The 22,285-nt window shown below is 38.4% G+C and overlaps 2 protein-coding genes across 9 annotated transcripts in view; one reads left to right on the forward strand and one right to left on the reverse strand.

Moving 5' to 3' along the window:
- GPM6B (glycoprotein M6B) overlaps positions 1 to 18,726 on the forward strand; it is a 141,430-nt gene extending 122,704 nt beyond the window's left edge. For 5 of the 7 annotated variants that reach the window (XM_075914569.2, XM_075914596.2, XM_006122807.4 and 2 more), the window contains 6 exons: positions 2,263 to 2,449; positions 5,052 to 5,208; positions 10,759 to 10,930; positions 13,780 to 13,853; positions 14,214 to 14,279; positions 16,828 to 18,726. In XM_075914569.2, coding sequence (XP_075770684.1) covers positions 2,263 to 2,449; positions 5,052 to 5,208; positions 10,759 to 10,930; positions 13,780 to 13,853; positions 14,214 to 14,279; positions 16,828 to 16,977 — 806 coding nt within the window. In that variant the 3' untranslated portion in view covers positions 16,978 to 18,726. Of the gene's footprint in view, positions 1 to 2,262; positions 2,450 to 5,051; positions 5,209 to 10,758; positions 10,931 to 13,779; positions 13,854 to 14,213; positions 14,280 to 15,223; positions 16,609 to 16,827 lie in introns of those variants that run through there. The other 2 variants (XM_006122806.5, XM_006122809.5) reach the window with 1 other exon arrangement.
- The window catches only part of OFD1 (OFD1 centriole and centriolar satellite protein), a 59,399-nt gene continuing 55,273 nt past the window's right edge, over positions 18,160 to 22,285 (reverse strand). For both annotated transcript variants that reach the window (XM_075914537.2, XM_075914547.2), the window contains one exon: positions 18,160 to 20,959. In XM_075914537.2, coding sequence (XP_075770652.2) covers positions 20,914 to 20,959 — 46 coding nt within the window. In that variant the 3' untranslated portion in view covers positions 18,160 to 20,913. The remainder of the gene's footprint in view (positions 20,960 to 22,285) is intronic.

Genomic DNA, 22,285 nt, shown 5'->3' on the forward strand with positions numbered 1-22,285 from the left:
CAAGTACCTAAAAGGTTGTTACAAGCAGAAGGGAGGAAAAAATATTTTCCTTAACTCCTGATGATAGGAATAGAAACAATTGACTTGAATTGCAGCAAGGAAAGTTTAGGTTGGACATTAGGAAAAACTTCCTAACTGTCAGGGTGGTTAAGCATGGGAATAAATTGCCTAAGAAGGTTTTAGAATCTCCATCATTGGAGATTTTCAAGAACGGGTTAGACAGGCAGCTCTCAGGGATGGTCTAGATTGCGCTTGGTGCTCCCATGAGTGCAGAGAATTGGATTTGATGACCTCTCAAGGATCCTGCAAGTTTTATGATAATAAGAGGAGAAATCAGACTAATGCAGAGCCTGAATGATAACATGTGAGGGGCTTCAGTGCCTGGTTTCTCCGATCACTGAAACACCCAAGAATCTCGTTTGAACAGTGGGAAGTACTTATGATGATGTGATTCCTTCTAAACTTGCTTTGCAAATTTGTCATATTACTGGTGATCACCCTGCAAGATATGTCCATTCTGAAGTTTGCATTAGCTTTGGACCTCAGTGATAAGATACATGCTGTGGTTAGGTTATATCTCTTCCCATTGAGCTTTCTTTATGCTTCCTTTTCTTCCCGCCACCCCATCAGGCTAAGCAGTACATCAATCTGTCTGTATTCATTCTGTGGCATTTGAAGCACGGAGATAAAGTTCCTTACTGAATGGATTCCAGCTGTGGACTTGACTGTAAAAGCTTCCCCAGCTGGCTTTCATATAATTAAATCTTGAATGCATTTACTGAAGTGGCATTTCATAAGACATCTAAGTAGCAATAGCTGTTTAAGCATGACAGGGGCATTTAGTAAGAGATTGCTAAAACAAAGACTTATACATTGATAAAATGGTGAGAGGGGTTTCTGTTATTGTATGCACATTATTTCTTAATGCCCCCTGGAAGAGCCTGTTGCAAAACTCATTCATTACTTGGAAGGGTGGGGTGTTAGAAAGAAGCTGCTTCCTTTACTAGGCATAGATCTGCTGATCTTTTCTTGGAGTTTCTGAGACCAAAGTTATGTTGTGTGCACCACTCAGTTGCCTCCATAAATCTTAAACGGATAAATGACTCATTCTGTATCATATGTTCAAAGGAACAAACTGTTTCTCTTGCATTCAGCACTGGTAGTTCCATTGAGCAGTATCCTAATGGTTTATACTTTGCATAACCTACACCAATGATGAAAGCTTAGCCAGCTTAATGCTATCACTCTGAAATAATGAATTGGTATAGATTGCCATTAACGTTATAACACACTGACAGCTCTGTTGCTTTCCAATTCATGCTACTCAGTCCCACTAGCAAATGGATTTTTCAGGCAATGCTGTCAGGAAAAATCTGATAGTTGCAAGTGAATTTACCTTATCACAATGTGTCTAAGACAGTGGTTCTATAACTGTAACCTTCATCCAGATGACGCAGCACATCCAGTATTTTTCTATTAAATTGGAGACAAAACTGTGCTTTCTAAATAGTAGTTTACACCTCAATGTACCTTGTGAAAAGGGAACTTTAGTCTCAATTTATTTGCCAAACATTTACTTTTTTCTTTTATTCTTTCTATATAAATATGCTTTTCTCCCTTTAATATTGATTATCTCACGCCAAATAGTCTCCTTTTTGACCTCAGGTCCTCTGGCTTTTATGTACATCAACTTTAAAAGCCCAGTCCTTAGACAAACTGTGCAACAGCCAGATTTTGAAGCCCCTGGAATATAGAACTTCATTCATCAGAAGTGTAAAATAAAATGTATCTTCCCAGAATGCTTCCTCATATTGCATAGTGGCTTCCTTGGCTTGCTTGCTGAGCATGGTAGTAGTGTAACTGATGCTTCATGTTGTTAATACAAATAGTTTTGAAATCTTCTATATCGTTTGGGAGGAGTCAGAGTAAAGGGACTCACTTAGCTAAATTAATTTTTGTTTTTTGGTTGAGGAGCTGACTCATCAGTGACATTGTCTTGATCTTGCAAAGATATGAAGATTCAACCCGTTTCCACTTGTGTGCTGTTGAGTTCACAGAGACAAAGTTGAAGATCATTGCTCTGGAACAGGAATAGTCATCTTGTTGCATCTTCTGCTAGCTTTCCACATATCACTTTGCCAATTTTTTTTTTTTTATTTTAAACTAGCTCCCACTGGTTGTGCTAAATGAAAAGTGAATATTCTTCTCATAACCTACAGTTGTATTTAATAATGTTTCCTTTGTTTCATCTTTTCTGCTTAGGTTGCTTTGAATGTTGCATTAAGTGCCTGGGAGGAGTTCCATATGCTTCACTTGTGGCAACCATTCTCTGCTTTTCTGGGGTAGCATTATTTTGTGGCTGTGGTCATGTGGCTCTCACTGGAACCGTATCTATCCTTGAACAGCACTTCTCCACAAACACCAGTGATCATGCTCTGCTGAGTGAAGTGTAAGTACATCCCTCTTCCATTACTTCATGACAAAAGTCCAGCAAAACACCCCGCAATACAAAACACAACTAAAATTGGAAATGGATCCAAACTCAAATGCAAAACTTAGAGGCTTAGGCTGTTTTCTCAAAATAATATACACACAGTACAAAATGCCTGGTGTTATCATTTCCATGCACAGAGATTCAGCATATAATTTCAGCCTCAGTGATGACTTATGGTAGGCAAAAGAGGAAGAATGGGTGTAAAGTCCTAAGACAAATGCACTTACTCTCCTTGGTTAACCGCTGTATCTGAATCAAATGCAAAATGGCAGCTGTTTCTAGCCAATGACCATGTTTCCAGTCTAAAAATGTAAAGGAGCAGAATGTAGAAAACCAAATCATAGCTGTTCCAGAGGTATGTGCATTATTTCCTGTAAACGATTATAGGAGGACAAACTGTCACACTCCTCTCTCCTTCATTCTGTGCATGCTACTGAGCTGCACCAGTCAGAGGCAGAATCCAGGACTGAGTCTGGCAGAACTGGAGCAATGTCCTCAAATCCATGATCAATAATAGGACAGGAGCAGGGCGTGAGGGGGGAAGTCCACTATTTTGGACAGGGTACCCAAGAGCTTTGGTGTGAGGCTCGGGAATCCTCCTAGTGGGGTTGTCTCCTATATTTCCTGGGCTAGGAAGGGAAGGGGGCACTACATGCTCAGGTGATGGAAGTGGGCAGGAAGAGCCCTTGTAACTTTGTTTAGCTGCCCTCTTCTGCCAAGTCATTTGTTCTAGTCCACATGAGGCTATTGGTGTAGAGCAGTGGTCACCAACCAGGAGATCGGAATCTACTGGTACATCTTGGAGCTGCTGTCACGGTGATCCTGATTGGTTTGCCCAAGAGGCTATCAAGTGCCTGCACCTCAGTTGCCCCTCCCCCCACTGCCCTGCTGCTCCTGCCAAGAACCTCAGAGCTGCCCCCTGGGAGCCTCCTGCCTGTTGTGCAGAGTGGGAGAGTCAGGCAGGGGGGCGTTGATGTCACTCTGTCCCCCTTTCTGTACCCCATCTTCACAGAGTGAGAAGGGTGGGGCCTGGGCAAAGGGGCTGGACAGAGGTATTTGGGTTTGAGGTAGATCCTGGACTGACTTACATTCAAAAAGTGATCTTGTGCTTAAAAAGCTTGGAGACCACTGGTGTAGGTGGAGTCAGGTGTGTTGGGTAAGATCCCAGTCATTCGTAATCTAAGGCACAGGGACTCTCAGAATTTCTCTGTCATCTTCTCTCTGTTTTTGACAGCTCTCTGCGTATTTCATTTGATCAGTTACTGTTGGATCCCAGTTTTTGAGAGAAAAAGCTATTCTCCTTCAATCTTGTTCACCTGGCCCTTGATAGGTGACAGTTTACCCTAGGTCAAGCGCTTGTCTAGAAGTATTTAAAAACCCTTTTACAAGGTTCTAGTAGCTTATGGGTGCTTTACGCATGCATAGAGCATTTGTGCACTTTTATCCGCGTCTGATACACAATCTGCAAAAATGATCAGTGACTCCACAGATTTGCAGGGCTCTCCAATGCAGCAGAGCCATAGTTTGTGGTGATTGCATAGATCTCTGAGCCTGAGCAACAGAGCATGTAACAAAGCCTAATGTGCAAAGTCACAGGGGGTTCATTTGTTTAAATGAGCCAAAGTAGAAGAAATCCAAATGATTCAAATGTAGCCCATGCGTGCTGAGAGGGACCACGCTTTGCAAAAACTCTTGCTAGCATCACACGGGAGAGAGCTGTTGTGACCAACTATCTCTCCGCAACCATGGTTACCATGGCATTGTTTCAGGGAAATGAGCAATTGGTACTTGAATTGCTATGGCTGCTAAGTGGAAACATAATAAGAAATGCCAGGGGTTATTCGAAATTGACAAATCTAGTTGGAGGGGAAAGAGTTGTAAAAGTACCTATGGATATTTTAGTAGGTTAGAACTCCTGATTTGTATTTTTAACATTCTTGAACCTTTGCTGTGTAACTATAGACTCCCTCCTGAACTGAAGAATGTGTTAACATTGACAGTGATGCTAATTTCACATATTCTCGTGAAAATTATCATGCCCTGTGACATATATATGCAACATAGCTTTTTGGAGCGATCGCAGAGCTAAGCAGTCAGAATACTCAAATTCTCATCTAACCTTTGCCACGTCAACATTTGCTCCTACATACATACCATAATACACGCATTTAGTTATGGGTCACAGCACCCTATGGAGTACAGATATATCTTCATTTTTCAGGCAAGGAACTGAGGCTTAAATATTGTGACAGTCCTAAAGTCATATAGCCAAAGTAACAACCATGATTAAAACCCAAATCTCTTGACTCCCAGGCAGGCCCTAAACCTCTGTCCCTCTGGTACGCCTGAGTTTCTCATGTCAGTTTCCACATCTGTAAAATGAGAATCATAAGGCTGGGACAAATGCCCCTGACATTCTTCTTTAAACAGATCCACAATACTTCACTGGCATTTTGGCAGAATAAGTTCGCTCAGACTTCGTATAGTCAGGTAGGGCCCGCTTGTGTTAATATGACTCAAAGTCTGACACTAACTTTTATTTTCTCTTCCATTTTAGAATACAGCTAATGCAGTATGTAATCTATGGCATTGCATCATTTTTTTTCTTATATGGAATAATCCTCTTGGCAGAAGGTTTTTATACAACAAGTGCTGTGAAGGAGCTGCATGGTGAGTTCAAAACAACAGCCTGTGGCCGATGCATCAGTGGAATGGTGAGTACAGTGTTGTAGTAGACATTCTATCAAAAGTCAGAATAATAGCTGTCTTTATGTTTTCTTCACATTAGCTAAGATCTTTGATCTGGCTTAGTTGACACTTATGTTGTTGCATCACAATGTTTTTGCCCAGTTAAACTTTTCATACCTCATAAAGTAACTTAAAGTATGGGAACCATGGCACTATGGACTCAGAGTTGGGACCACAAAACTCATAGAGATTAGAGTTTATACAGGATTATTTTCAAAAATAGCAAAACTTTAATTTTCTATACCACATTGAATCTGAAGGACACAAAATTCTTGAAATAGCAGTGAATGAAGCTTCACAACACTCCTAGAAGCTAGCCAATATTACTGTCCCATTTTTACAGATGGGGAAATCAAGGCACAGAGAGAAAGCAACTGATTCAAGGTTGCTCAAGGAGTTTTCAATACAGATGACATATTTAAAACCTTTAATACAAGGATGGGCACTAATTTTAGATGGGGACCCACTTCATACATTTTTGAAGTGGCCCTGGGCTGCTCCAGAAGGAGCGGGGCCTCAGGCAGAAGGGGTGCAGCCAGGACACCTCCATGCTCCCCCCACCCACAAACCCTGATTGGCCTGGGGGCAGAGGGAGCATGTGAAGTTTTTGCCGCCTGCCCTCCGGCACCCGGAGAGAACTGCCCACTATTCTGAGCAGCTGGTGGTTTGCTTTAGGCAATCATGCCCCACGGTGCCTAGAGTGAACCGTCTCTGGTGGGGGGAGGGGACTTCACATGCTCCCCTGTTCTTAGGTCTCAATGGGTCTGGGGGAGGGAGAGAGAGAGAGCAGCAGGGCTGGGGAGACTCTCTTGCCCACCCCTGCTTTTAAATGTTCCAAAAGGTTTTCCCATTACTATACTTAAAATAAACTTAAAGTAAAACTTTAAATTCCTGTCCCCAGCCGCTGTGTGGTTGTACACTTTAGGAATAGAAACACAATGTTCTTGAGCCAAGATTTCAAAACTGCCTCAGAAAATTTTAATTCAAAGCTGATAGTTATGAAGAAAGCAAAGCAAATGGCTGGGATTGCACAGAAGCAAGTGTGGATAAAAAGCGCAGAGATTTTTTTATGTGACTATATTTCATTTTAATAAAACAAAATAAAATATTGCTTGTAAATGTAGAGATTTTCAGCCAAGAAATATACAAAAGGAATAGCATGTTTGCACTGAACAAAGAGAGCAATTTTTCAACTTTATTTTCAAAGAAAGAATAAAAATTACTTAATTGACCTAATTTAATAATACTTGAAGCTAAGAAGCTATACTTTCAATATTTTTCATTTTATTTTCTGGCATGTCTGACATTAAAAAGATGACAACTGAATTATATCTAAGGCTTTACTTTGAAAGGTCGGGAACACACAAATGCCTATACATCTGCATATTTCACTGAGTTCATAATTACATATGAAAGTTAGTTAACTGCAGTCACAAAAGTGACTATTCATTTCTTTATACATTTGCCATCATTGCATGCATCAATGATAAATGAATGTTCAAATGAGGTACAAAAGCATATAGTTTTTCCTGACTTGTTGAAAAATATGACCACTTTTTACAGTAGTAGCAGAGATAGAAATTGAAACAAATGTACAACATGAGATACAATGAAATGTGGGAATTTAGAAGTGATAAAGTAATGGGTTCCCATAACACATTAATGATTAAAATGATATTACTAATTGAACATAAAAGGGGAAATATATCTGCATAACACTACAAATCTAAGCAATTACAATTTATATGCAACTTTTGCCAGTGCAGCCAGTTCCTTCTTCCCATGCTGCTGGCTAAGTTCTAGCAGATACGGTAGATTTCCAAGCTTATAGGATGATGGTTGGATGCCAGTGCCACAGAGGAGCCATATCAGATAAACACTAAGGCTGCACTTTTCCTGGTCATCATAGGAGTCAAGGATTCCATAATCTTCATGTAAACCCCCCCCCCCAAACTCCACCATCCCTGTCCTGGCCAAAATCATCATCATTCTTACTGAAGTCAATAGGAGTATTTCTGGAGCAAGGTGCTGTTTAATACAAATAAAGCATAAATAAAGAGTCTGGCCCTATAGAAATACACATCCATGACGTTTAGGCTTTGCACCTGATTTCTCTGCCTCTCTGTTCCACTGCAGAATCCATCCCAGCCTTGGGTTATATGCAGTCTCTTTGCCTAGCTTCCATACTGCTTAGTGTCTCTGAACCAAGTCCCATAACCATGTGGACCTTCTCTACTACAGGTCTCCCATCTGCCTTACTGAGCAATACTCTTCTCCCTCACTGACTCCCCCTCAGCCCTTCTTCCTCTCCATGCAGGATTGTAACTGTCTTCTGGATCCCTCTTTTCCTCGCTGAATTAAGCCATAAAGCACTCAGATGCTGCTGTCCTTCAGATCCCTTTCTACATGACACTCAGGGACACCTGCCCCTGACAATGTGCAAGGAGCGGACCATGGAGATTAATAGCTATTTTATTTACATTTTGTTGGCTTTTCTTTTTAAAAAATCACCCTTTTAATTTGAAAGCGTTGAGTGGTACATGTAGCAAGTCTGTGTACCCACAAGTTACTTCACTCTTAGCTTTCTCTTCCCTTTCCAAAGCCTTCCATTTGTTTGTCACGCCCTTTTGATTGCCTTTTCTCTCATTAAACCGTAAGTGCTGCAGGGCAGGCGGCTAGCCTTCCATAACGTGTGACAATGGCTAATGCTACTGGTTCCAAGATCCAACTGGAGGACCTGGGCACTGCTGAAATATAATAACAGTTAAAGTAGATGACTGTGATAGTCAATAGTTTGGAACCAGTTTCACTGAGTTCTGCCAAGTTAAATGCTGAGCTACATCAGCAGCCAATACAATTAGAGAGGCCAAAACAGTTACGTTTCAGTAGCAATGTGAATTCTTCCAAGGCTGCTGAAGTTGAAGTAGGCGGGGTTTACAAAGAACTGGCCTGGCATCCCAATCCTCTCATCTATTTATGCTCGTTGCTTCAAAAACAGTGTTTAGTCATACACTAAAATGGGGAAAAAGTAATTTTATATACAAAAGAATGCCCCTGGGGAATGTTCCCCAGAGGTCCTGAGATACCTTGACACCACATAGCTTTAGCATGAAGCAACCTTGTTTATGCTGACTGCAGTTTGGCTCCATGCAACCAACAGCCTCTATTGACCATGCACTTCCAGGTTTCACCGCAGACCTTTCCCTCCTTGAGCAGGTTAATGCTAAGTACACACCATATCCTGAGTCCTCAAGGTGCTCCCGGCAGCATTCAGCCCCTGTCACTGGCTGCTCAGGATTACTATCAGATAATTTGTCTCTAAAGAGACAGTATCCATATTGGCTGGTACAGTTCAGGATTAGGTCCTTTATATTAAAAAAACCTACCTACTTACGTTGAATAGAAATATATGTTTATTTACAGAGATGAAGATTTAGTGAGCCAGGATAATGAGAACAGGTTATATTATGTTAAGACAAATATTATAACACAATGTCTAAATTTAACTGTGAGGCTAACATCCTTGTCTCAAGCAATTTTCATGTAAAGCAAACTCCCAGCATCACTGGCACATGTGACCAGGATCCAATTCCATGAATGCAAAAAGTGTGCTCCTGTTAGCTTTCTCACAACAAAATGTCTTTGCTGCTTATATTTCCCTGACTCATAGTTTTCTCCCCCCAAAGACAACATGATTCCTGGACTTTCTTTCCAGGGATGCTGGCTCTATGGTGGTTTTCCATGTTCTTGTTTGTTTCACATCCCCATTGACTTTCACAGAGATTTCCATTGTGTTGACTTTGCAGTGCTTAATCTACAGATGACCCTAGGCAGACATCTGAAAATGCATTGCTTTGGCTGGCAGAGCCAGTGTTTCCCCTCTACTTGGGACACCTTCATACAAATTAGAAGGGCATATTTTCAGTACCTGGACATAACTTTTACAATGTAATCAGTAAATAGGTTTGCTGGAGGTTTCAGACTACATTTACAAAGCACTAGTATTTGTAAGGTATTGTAGTTAGTGCACAGAGGTCTAAGCCAGAATTTGTTCTTCACTGGGCTAGGTACTAAATATGCAAAGTTAAAAAAACCAGAAACCATTCCTGCCTTGCAGAGTTCACCACTTAAATAGATTAAAAAAAAGTGGGAGAAAGGAAGCATTAGTTTCTTCTTCTCTACATGGCGAACTGAGGCACAGAGATGATTTGCCCAGAATCAAACACGAAGTCTGCAGTAGAATGTAGAACTCTATCAGATCTCTAGAAGCCCAGTACAGTACTAACCACATCTTTCTAATGGTGCTCTCTAAAGCAAAATTTAGTTTGGCAAACAATTCAGAACATAAAATTAGGGTCTTTGCCAAAGCCAAAAACAAGTGCAGTATCTGCTTCATATCATAGACATTCTCTGTAAGGAAATTATACCCTGCAAGAGGATGGATTGTAGATATGGCTCTTTCATCTCATGTCTATGATCTTTTGTTTTGCTTATTTAAAAAGTAACAGCTAGTTTGACAACTGGCAAGTAAGTCTCTTGGGCACAGCCTGCTTCTGGCACCCCAGCCCTTTCCTGCCCCAACTCTCTATCCCCCCTCCACACACACCCAAACCTTTTGTCCCCCCCTTACACCCATACCCCCTTCCAGATCTGGCACCCCAATCTCCTGCCCCAGATCACAATCCCCTCCTACTGTAGGTCACATCCCAAACCCCTGCACTCCAGTCCCCTGCCTTAGGTCACAACCGCCTGCTTCATTCCAGCTCCCTCCCAGACTCCAGTCTCCCTCTTGCATCCCAGTCTTACCCCAAGCTCTCTTCTGAACCCAACCTCCATCCCAGACCCCGCATCTCCACTAATACCATGGAAGAGTGCGGCCCTCGACCACTTTCCAAAATCTTGACTGCCCACCACCCCCGGTTTGGTGTCTCATTTTAAGAACCCAATTAATTTTGCAGAAGACAAAAGTGGATTTCCATAAATTTATGTTCAAAATTGCCCCCACTAAATCTCCAGAGAGATGTGCAGGGTTTGATCCCCCTGCATACAGGCAAGCAAGAATTAGAGAATTTCATGTATATTTTGTTGTTAACTCAATATAATTAATTCTTAAAAATCTGTTAAATGCGGCTGGCATTTACTGGTTCAGTTTAGAATTCTAACAGTGTTAGAATTAAACTGTTTTTTAAGAAGTTCAAGCTGTTTACTCAAGCAGACAGATTAAAAATGGAGTATTTGAGGCTTACATTTTCACTATTGCCTTCAAGCCAAGTATTTGTGTAAAGAAAACATCAATCAAGAAATGAGAGATGCTGGTGTGGTCATTTTCCTCTGTCCAAAAAAAATCCTATTTACCAGGAAAAAACGCTATGGCAACTGGCTTTTAATGTTAAACTTCCTGAAAATGACTTGTAGGAGCTTATTTAAAATATAAGCATCCCTCCCCCCAAAAAAGAGCATAATCATTCTGTTCCCTTCAGAGAATTAAATTTGAAATGTATGTTTTCTCTGCCTAGTTTGTTTTCCTCACGTATGTGCTTGGAGTGGCCTGGCTTGGGGTTTTTGGCTTCTCCGCTGTGCCCGTCTTTATGTTCTATAACATATGGTCAACTTGTGAAGTCATCAAATCACTCCAGACAAATATGACCGCTTCAGGGGACCAGATCTGTGTGGATGTCAGGCAATATGGTATTTATTTTAATCTCGATTAAATTCTTTATCCTCTTTGCTTGTTCTGTCTTCAGTAAGTTTGTCTGTCTTATCGAAAAGCAAAGTATGGTATCTGAAAATTTCATTATTTTTCCAATTCATGCAGTTTACTCCAACCTCCTTCCAGATTCATTCAGTTTAACTGAACAGAAAGTCAAGTATCTAAAATGACTGTGTAGCTGTTACCCATATTATTATATCATGCTTAAATATTAAACAATCAGCAAAATAAAATGCTTAGAAACAAAATGGATACATTGATATTCTGAAAATATCAAATTTATTTTTTTCTTGTAAACAGATTTTTAAAATTAGAAAATATGATAACCTATGCTAAGGCCTACATTTATGATAATCTATTAAAATAATTTTAAAAAATTCTGCAAGAAAAAAAATCCTCAGATTATTTTTTTGAAGGGTGCTGCTTTTTTAATTATATAGAGAAACAGGTAGAACATATCAAACTGTCAAAGTCAACTCAAGCTTTATAAATGTTACATTGATAGAGTACATTAAGTAAAACTAAGCTATAAATCTCTGTGCAGAAAATTTTCAGTCTTAATTATCTTAGTTTTGGGGCCAGGGGTTCAGATAGAATATTTTCTTCATTTGGACTAGTTCATTCACAGTTGGCAAACTGAGAGTTGAAAGCAGGTCAATGTGTTTTCCTCTTCCAATCTGTGAACCAAAACCAAGCTGACAGAAGATGACATACATACTTTCAAAAAATATATACTAAGCACCTCTCACTGAAAACAATGAAATAGACACCTAGTGGGATTTTCAAAAGCCCAAAGCAGTTTAAGCACCTCACTCACTTATTTCTATGAGAGTGAGGTGCCTCATCCAATTTTCAAAAGTGCTGTGGCAGATTAGTGCCTATCTTCATCATCAGGCTCCTAAATATCTTAGACAGTCTGGCCTATGGTGACCAGAAACAATATGTCAATACAATAACTAAAATGAATGACCTTTAGTTAAGAAAATAATTTTAAATGTGAAACTTGTTTTGACAAACTTGTTTCTCATATATATCCAGAGGGTTAATTTTTTTTAATTAGTAAAAAAAAAAAAGTAAAATGTTTTTTGTACATTCAGTTGAATTTCAATTTCCATCCAAATGCAGCTTGACAAAAATCCAGAGGAAAACAAATAATCTATCGATAAATGCATCATTTACAATCTCCATCCAAATGCAACTTTACAAGACCCCAGAGTAAAATTTTCCCCCAGTAACTCCAAATATGCACATCAAAATTGAACAATAACATTCAATACATGCATCTTTGACTAAGCAATTAGTACCCCGCTACAGTATTTACTTGGGTTGGTGCTGTGTATTTTGGACGTGTATTTTGGACAACTAAAAGTGGCTATGCAGTAAATTCTGTAAAACGTTTTCAGCAGCTGTACCAATTTATGATAAATTCATGTTCAGACAGCTTGCCCTCCCCACAACCACTAATTCCAGCCAGCAGAGTTTGAATTGCTTTAACAGCAGTGAAAACTCTTCTTTAAATTGTATTGTGGAGACAGATGTTAATGCAATTTAAAGTGATATACTGCCGTTTAAAAACTAGCATGGCTAGGCTTACAGAATGAATGGAAAAACTTGCTTGCTGTATATGTTTTAAATGGATGTAAAATGAAAGCTACTTGCCTGTATTTAAGATTTATATCTGTTATGGGCATACAAGTTTAAATGTTTAGTATCTCATTTGTTTAAAAAACCCCAAAAGCCAGTAAATAAACAATCATGATGTGCTTTTTTAGAGTGAAAGGGGTCAAAGTATTGTATTTATATGTTCCAGGTTTCAACTAAACATTTTCTACTATTGGAAATAAAACAGGAAACACTGTATTTTGTAATTCTTCCCTATCACTATAGACATACAGTGACCATATTTTTCTAACCAAGAATCAGGACACGTGATCTGACAAAGATTTTTTTCTGATTTGTAAGGGAGCTGGGGGTACAGGATCTCGGTGGAGGCGGTGGGTGAGCAGACTGGGGATGCAGGGTCTTAGGCATGAGGGGGAAGGGGAGGCCACTTGCTTTCACTCAGCTCCCAACACTGTGCCCCAGGCACAGCCTCCGGTTGCTCCTATTGGCTGGATTATGGAGCAGCGGGAAAAGCCTCCAGAAAATACTTCCTTGCGCTGCTGTTCCCCCAGCTGGGGGAAAGAGAGAGAACATAGCCTCTTCTAGCTGTGCTTCTTCCCTGCAAGCCAGATCCACTAGGGAGCCTTAGAGCTGAAATATTTGCCAAAATATTGGAATTTCCAGGACATTTTGATGATTTATAGGGACAATGGGACACAATATTTGAAATTGGGACTGTCCTGGAAAATCTGGGATGTACTGTCGGGATACACATACACCGAAGTACGTACAAACATTCTATTCAGTGAGGCTCTGTTCTGAACCTTACTCAAGTGGTGTTTTGGCCTAGTAAGGATTTCAGTACTGAATGCAATTCTGAAAGGTTCCAATTTGAGGTGCAAACTTCCTCCCATAATCAAGGGAGTTGGGCATACTCACATATGATAGGCTGATAACAAGTAAAATCACCATTTGGCTGCCATATGGGAAACCTACATTTGGCAAGCAGCAGCTAGTCTTGGTGTATGGAGAATGCACAGTCTGATTGATTTCTTTATAATTTCTCTTGCCAACTCAAAGCTGTGCTGGTCAATGTGTGGGTGCATCATAAGGGAACACAACTGGCATGTGGGTGTGGCGGAGTAAGATTTGAAAGGAGTGGTGGAGGGGTGTGTGTTGGCTGTTTAGAATGAATTATACATTTTGCTTCTTGTCACCATTTCAGGTATCATCCCTTGGAATGCTGTACCCGGAAGGGCTTGTGGTCCAATTTTAGAGAACATCTGCAACACAAATGAGGTACAACCACCATCTGCAGGGCTGTTGTGGAAGTCAAAAAAAGTAATATGAGAAGATAAATGCCTTTTTCAGAAGCTTCTACTAACCTGCCAAAACAACCATCTATGCAACAGTGGCAAATATCAACATGGCTAACATCCTTTCTTCCTGCCATCCCACCAGAAAAAAATTGTAACAAATTGTTTTAATTTTTTGGGGGCTACCTGTTGTGTAAATAAATAACCAGTAATATAAATAGAAAATGTCTTGGAGCAATGGAAAAAAATTGGCCATATTAGAGTTCTCCATTGGAATGGCAAAATAGATTCAATTATTTTCCTCTAATCATTAAAATATTTGTTTTAATCTCCTCTTTCCTAGTTCTACATGTCCTATCACCTGTTCATTGTGGCCTGTGCTGGAGCTGGTGCCACTGTCATAGCACTGGTGGGTAACATCCTTTATATATCTAATAAAACAACACTCTTTTAAGCTTTTAGCATTAAGATACTTTAAAAAGTTAGACACGTTGAAAACAGTGATACCTGTTACACTTAGCCTGTAGAATAGTCACCATTATTTAGGTGCATTGCACCTCAATGTAGCTTTCTTATATTAAAATATGCATGATAAAGGCAAGCAGACTTTATGGGGGGGGATAGCACTTTGACTAGAACTTTGCTTATTGCAACTCTTAATAGCATTTGATAAATTACTCTGTTGGTAGTTTAATTCCAATTTGGCTCCCGTTTGGGACAAGGCCCAATTCTGGTAATGTCAAGCCACAAAAATCACAAATTGTAGTCATAGGAAGTTTTGGGATGTTTTAATTTTATTTATTTTTTTTGGTAAGTTTGTCTTTCACAGCGATGGAAGTAACCATGCTTAACTCTTTTCTTCTGAAATATCTAGCTTCTGGGGTTTTTAAACTCAAGACATTTCTTTCCCCCTTTTCTCTCCTCCTCCTCTCTCCCCTTTTTATTGTTTCACACTTAGGGGTAGTATGTGAACCTGTTACCCTGCTTCTCTTGAAAACTGGGGTCAGGTCACTGGGCCTGCAAAAGCTACTTAGACAGCACGTAGAAATGTAGCTAACAACAAAATGGTATGCTTCACTTTTTTTTCTTACAGTAAGGAACTACGGAAGCTATCAACTTTTAACCTTGCATTAGTCAAATTCCTGGATAATATTCACTGTTCTTCCACAGTAGCAGCCTTAGTCCAGACTGTAGATTTTATTTAAAGTAGCACAATATTTGCTTAGTGCAAGTCTTGAATCATCACCTGAGACAGTTACATCAGTCATAGAACTCATCGAAAAACTGTCCAAGAGGGCTTGAGCTGTCAGCTTATTGTATCTTACTCTGCTGTATTTTGTTCTTTTCCACCAGCTGATCTACATGATGGCTACCACATATAACTATGCCGTTTTGAAGTTTAAGAGTCGGGAAGATTGCTGCACTAAATTCTAAATTGCATAAGCCCAGTAAAAAGCTGCATGCGTAGCCTGAAATACCACTGACACCCTAGACTAAGAGTCTAGCTTTTCAATTTTGTTACAGTAATTTGTAAATAGCTTCAGTAAGCATCATCTAGCATTATCAGATTAATAAAATGACTTATTGAATATGAACTGTGATATGGATGAGATCTGGCTATTTTCTGAACATTGAGGATTCAGTTACTTCCGAGGATGATCTGCAACATCTAAAGACAGGAGCTACTAAATGAAAGAGATCCTAACCGTTATCTCTAAGACAAATTTTTAAATATCAGTGATTAGTTATTTTTCTATACACTAATTTCAGTAGTAAGAATAAAGCATACATTATAGGTACAAAGAAATAGGTTGAGTAGAATAGTGCCAGTGCACAGCTGTTTGACTGATATGAAGTACCATGTATTGACAAATGCATTTTTTAAAAAGGCTCCACATACATTTTGCCAGTATTTCCAGTGTATGGAGGACAGTCACAAGGTACAGCTTATTAGTGAGGCTTTAGGAAACTCTACAAGAATTGAAACTTCATTACTAAATTTTCAAATGGCTGCCAAATCATGCTTTCTCTGGAAAAAAAATTACAATTCTGTAGTGCTGCGTAAAACAATCACTTTCCATTTTGGATCCCAAACTGACTAAGAAACAGTGTCTAGGTAATTTCTGTTCTGGTACTGTTTATGAAGTAGTAACTGATTTCTCAGTAGCCAGATCTCAAAATATGACTGTATGGGAAGCGAAACTGTGCATAGATCTTCGCTGTTGAAAAGGCACAAAAGAATCGAGGTGATTTATGATATATATTTTTGTTGCATTAAATTTGGTGAAAAGAATAGATTTTTACTGTGCAAGCAATTTCTATATATGTTGAAACTTTACCTGAAGATAGAAAATGGGAGATAAAAATGCCACCACTAAGATTTGTTAATTCAGAGACTGCATGCTTTTGCTTATTGTTTTTAGACTCAAATTTCCTTATTTAATTCTCCCATGGTAAAATGTAGCTTTTTATTATTTACAGAGTAAACAGTGTTTACAATTTTAGGCTTTTGGGGAGGAGGGGTGAAATGGGAAGAGGGGGAAGTAGCCTCAGAATCTCTGTACTACATGTGCTTAAAGAAAAACACCACAAACTTAAATTTCAGTTATTGACTCTAGGTTTCAGAGTATATTTGCCAAATGCAAAAAGCTGCTTTATATTTTTGCTTCCTTTTTTTCCTGCGTTGCATTTTAACTGATCAGTAAAACTCTTCAGCTCATTTTTACTACTGCTACATACTAACACATTCTAGCTAGTTTTTAACAAGCCAACTAGAAGATAAGCATGCAAAATTCTAGAAATCAATTGAAATGAGCTTCTATGCCTGCCGATTAATAGCAGAATGCTTATTAATGTACAATAACTTTTTTGTTTAAAGAACATCCGTTAATCTGACTAGCAGCTTGCTTTGCCTCTTGACATGCTCACTAGCCATCATGCTCACCCTTCTCTTCCAGATCCACTTCCTCATGATACTATCTTCTAACTGGGCCTACTTAAAGGATGCAAGCAAAATGCAAGCTTACCAAGATATCAAAGCAAAAGAAGAACAGGAGCTTCAAGATATCCAATCTCGGTCAAAAGAGCAAATCAATTCTTACACATAAAAGTTTGCCAGAATAATTCAACAGAAGAATTTTGTAGCTCTGACAAATCATCAAACAGCTGCCCTGCAGTACAGATGTATGTCTACCAATCTAATGTAGAAGTGTAAAAACTTCACATTCAAGCTCCTGCGACATGTTCAAAGGGAAACCTTCCAGTGGGTAACCTTCCTTTCTTTAGTACAGATTTAAGAATTTTCAGTCCAGCCATTTTAAAAGGCAACACTTTGAAGCAAGTGACCACTCCAATCACCCTTTTGCGATTCTTGGTATTAAATCTTGTGACCTAAAGCTCCTCCACAAAATTGTAGTAGGTGACCCAAAACAGCAAGTAGCAGGAGATTTTTAGCCATAAATAATTACACAGGTGTGAGGTGTAATAAGTTATCCCAGTTCTATACCAAATGAGACCATGGCTAGCTCAAAAGATTTCTCGTAGCTCATGTTTACTAATACAATCTCAGCATGTCACAAGCAGCTGATACATAAAAGGGTAGTGTCTAAACCCACTTTTTTATGGGCCAAAGGACAAAAGTCCATTTTTTGAGCCACCTATTTTTCCAGTAATGCTAGAGAGAGCCACTGTCATTCTACTGCACTTTCTATCTCTGTATACTGATTAATTGCTCAGCTGCTCCAAGTTTTATTTTTTTTATTAACTAGTTGATGGAATGTAGACTTTTGTCAGGATAATGATCCCCTTCTTTGAAAATAAATGTCAGCTTTGCCTTAGCATTTATAGAAAATAAATATTAAGGCATTTATATAGTAGCAGGAGACCATTATCCGTTTTATTAAGCAAAAAGTGTTACCTTATTAAAATGAAACTGAAATTGATTTGATTATTCCAAATGAGCATATTGGGGAATTTGCAGAGTTTTACATAAGCTATAAAAATTACAGCCATAAAGCAGACCACTGGTCAGCCACCTTTCTCTGGTGCTTAAGTTTCTAGCCAGTGCTCATTCATTTTCTCTTTATAAAATACAAAAAGCAAGTGTGGTGTTCAGCAAAAAATCTGGTGCCGTGTTAAAGTCATTTCCCACAGTGGTCTGCCTTCATTTTGTTTTTTCTGAAACATTCAGTGATATCTTGAGTATTAGTGATGGTATATTTGATGTTTGTTATTTACAAAATATATATATAAATATGGGGGGGGGGGAATCAAGTATCAGTAATTTGAAAAAAATTCTAGTAAAGTCAAGTCACATTCCCATGTTAAGTTAACGTGTGGTTTGATTAGTTTTGACTGTTGGCTGAATATTAAAATAAAAAGGAAGCACAAGTTTCTTAGCTAAGTCAATAGTAAGAAGTGGACGGACATTTTTCAAGTATTCTGTTATGGCTGAATTTTTTGGTTAAATGCCTAAAAGCCTAATTTGACAGTTTTAAAAATGGGGCACAGTGTACGTAGAGCAGATGAGACAGTGTAGCCTAGTGTTTGTTTTTACCTGTTGCATGAAGGAGAAACATTTCTACGGCCATGCAGGTGATGTTCTAGCCCAGTGTTTGCATAAGGGTAATGGAGGCAATGTCTTAAAGCCTAATTTCTTTTCTAGTTTGATGTAGCTATTACTGGGAGTTTTCTGAAGTTTTGTTTAAGTAGTCTAATATTTTTATGTAAAGAGCATTAAATTTTGCTATGTATAAATTTTTGTAACCTAACAGTGAATCAATATTTTCTATCAGTGCCAAGGGCTTCCTGTAGCTATACCCAAGTGTTACAATAAATATTTGTAGATAATAAACACATCACTTGTCTATACTTATTTTACGACTTTCTTTTTAAACAAAGCTATGACTGTAGAAACAATGAGTGCTACTTTTATTTGAATGTATATTACAACTTCTGAATTTCTGAGTAAAATAATTCTTTATTGGCTATCACGCTGGTGGGAAGAAATGCTATCAGAAGTCACTTGCTAATATGCCATAGGCTGTAGATGTTTCCATCATGGTGACAGCTCACAATGCTATATTATTTTAATGAACAACTTCCATATCACAGTGTGCAAAGTGTTTTTCATACACTCTTAAAATCAAACTAACATCTTGGGTAGTAAACATATAGGAGAGCAAGGGACCATGTGCACAATGTTGTTCATATTTGGGGCTTGTTCATTCTATAAAATTGGAGATGTCCCTACCTCTCAGTGCTCAGCTACTGTTCCAAGTCACTTTAAATACACAAATTGCAGGGCTCTGCTGTGACAGTACCTGTAAATATCCTCTCAAGTGAGATATTAATTTACTAAAAAAAAGGCAAAAATGTCATTGCTTTCCTTCAAATTTGCTTTATTTTAAAACCTTTTTATAAAGGATATAAAATGTTAACTATGACCAACCTGAGTTCCCATGAATGACAGTGGTTATACTGTATGTTAATTATTACAAATCAAATACACCTGGTTTTTCAGAAAGACTGGCAGCCCAGCAACCATCAGAGAATCAAGATATGCTTTTCTCTGTTGCATATTATCACCAGTAACCCATCGAGTATACAAGTTGTATTTATTGCACTATACAATACAGTGCAGTTTTCAAATTTAATTGATCATGCCATGCTTTTGTCTCTGTAATTGTTTACCTCCCACCACATACATACATATACCAATATATGCAGCAGCACTTCACTTGAATCAGTTTTCACTTTTTTTCTATTATTACAGTGGTGGATTGGTAACTCAATGTTGTAACAGCAAAAACAAACTGAGTATGGTCCATGCTTACAATTAAATGCATACATTGCATGATAGCAGACAGATTAACATACAGATGGCAACCACTTTTTTAATGCTATGCAAACTGAACACAAATGCACAGCGCCCTCTGGAGTCAAATGCACAGCACTAACTGAGGATCTGATTGGGTCACACTTGCTACTTATTCATTACATATGGTAAAATCTGCACAAATCTTTTTTTCCCTAAAGTTTCTCATCCCTACAGAATAAACACTCTACCTCCCTGTTTGAGAATATCAGGTATAGTAGTATATATTGCTACCTTAAAGAATTTATCCATAAACCAAAGAGTACTTCCATATTATATTTATTACTAATTTTGTATCTCAATTAAAAAAAACTTCAGAGCACAGGTGATCATTCTGTTATTTAATAAAATGTGTCTACAAAATGCAAATCTAAAAACACTTCTAGTGTCTTAACTACTCCATAAGAGAGGGTTACAAGAACAATGACTGAGACAGTATGAGGCTCAACTTCTAAAGTGTATTTTTCTGGCCGCTTCTGTTAAGTACTTAACCAAGTTAATGCTAGTGAAAAACTACATGTGTCCTCAAAGAAAGTTATCCAGACTATTAATATACTACACATTTTAATCTTAATTAGCATATCTGAGCCCTTGTATCGCAAATCGTTATCTTGACATGCCATTTGTGAAACCAGCAACATAAGCATGCTGGAAAAAACAATAACTTTCAAATCTACTTTGAAGTTTCATTTTTGTCATTTAATCTTTAAAACTCTCATTGCTTAAGGCAGAATGATATATTTGGAAGTCCACTTATGCTACCTGACTAAATGTTGAATTACTGTGCTTCTTAATGGTATAGGTAACCTTTGCTTTTCTGTCATAGCTCAGAACTTCTCCATGAATTAAAAAACAAATACACTTTTCTGATAAACTGGAGTGAATCAGACTATTTTGACAAGGTAACTTAAAATTTGTCTTAGCTGCTAAAACTGTAAGCACATAGAGAAAAGCTATTACTACCACCAGTCCTATTAGATTAAACTAAATTACCCATTGGGGATAGTGTCTTCATAAAAGGCCTAATTTTTTTTAATATTAACATGTTTGACTCTGAAATGGAGTCCCAGTTGAAACCATTGTGCATGAAATGCGCCATTCTTGTAGTATAGTGATTGTTTACATGATTTCACACCATCCTCCATGGTGCTTGTCAAGTAGCTTCTATTCACCAGAAATCTTCATCAGGTTCTCCATGAGAAATGCTTGCCACGCTAAATATGGGGTGGAAGGAAAAAAGTTAATGGATTCAGAAGCAGTCTTCTAACCTAACATTTACTCATACTTCTAAATATCTTTTCTTCCTATTAGAAAGTTCCACTTACCTGTGTAGCCTAAAGGCTAGTTTGCCTTTGTTATAGTCACCCCAGTGGGCTAGCTTGTCTTTATTATATTCATTGTTTTACATATATTCAGCAATAATGCAAGAAGCCTAACAGGCCTGTATCTGGTAAGACATCAGCTTCAGCAAGTTAGCATAAAGCTTGAGCGATGAAAATGGTTAACAAGTTACCCACTGAGCATTACCTTATCAACGTGCTTACTTGGTTAACTGGAGCAAGACTTCTCCAGTACAGCCAGGTCCACCATAGGTTGGGGGCTGTTTCAGGAGTCCCTACCTGAATGCCCCTGCTCTGCATGCGATGTGGAGACTGGTTAAACACATAGCTTAACCAATTAATATTTTTAAAAATGGGATATTACATCCCTACTAAGAACTAAAACCCCAAATATTTAGGTAGCTGAAAATAGCATTTATGGGGAAGTTCTGACCGTGTCCTGGAAACAAACTGATGTACATAACAGGTACATGAGATGCATGTAAGGCTAGCTTATTTGCTTGCCTATCTATCTTACACATTTCTTATGGGTTTAATTATTTGTTTTAGAGTATATTTCGGTTGCAATGCAAGAGACCTACAAGCTACATGCTTATGTTAAGCTAAGCCAAAGTTAGCATAAATGTTTGAAAACTTTCACTTAGATAGATGGCAATGACCTAAAAGCATATATTGTGTGTGCATGGATTATATATAAAAACCCTTTGTCATAAATAAAGGATGCATTAAAGCAGGTTGGCATAAGAGCTTTCCTAAGTTGTACCTGTTAAGTTTAAATCACAACTTGGAAGGAACCAAAATAATCACTTAGAACAGAAATAACAAAATGTGCTGCCTAATCACAAAAGGACTATGTTAACAAATTGACATATATGATAAGTTGAGATCATCGCTATACAAACCTATAGGAAAAAGACACTCCAATTATTAGTAAGCTGAAGAACTACAAATGAAAGGGAAGGCATCCCCTACTGAATATGCATTGAACATAATGCTCTTAGCAGAACATATTACAAAAGTGGCACCCTAGGCTAAGGGTGGTAAAAAGAGATAGTCAGTGTTCCCTCTAAGATTTTCCATCCATGAGTGGAGTGAATTTTGTCTTGTGCACCAATATTGACGTCATGTGCACTTGTTCGGATATGTGCCACTGTGGCACCCACCTGTTACTAACAAAATATCTTTTATTTTTATTTATAT

This window comes from Pelodiscus sinensis, chromosome 1, assembly GCF_052426305.1.
Source record: "Pelodiscus sinensis isolate ZL-2025 chromosome 1, ASM5242630v1, whole genome shotgun sequence".
NCBI classification, from domain to species: Eukaryota; Metazoa; Chordata; order Testudines; family Trionychidae; genus Pelodiscus; species Pelodiscus sinensis.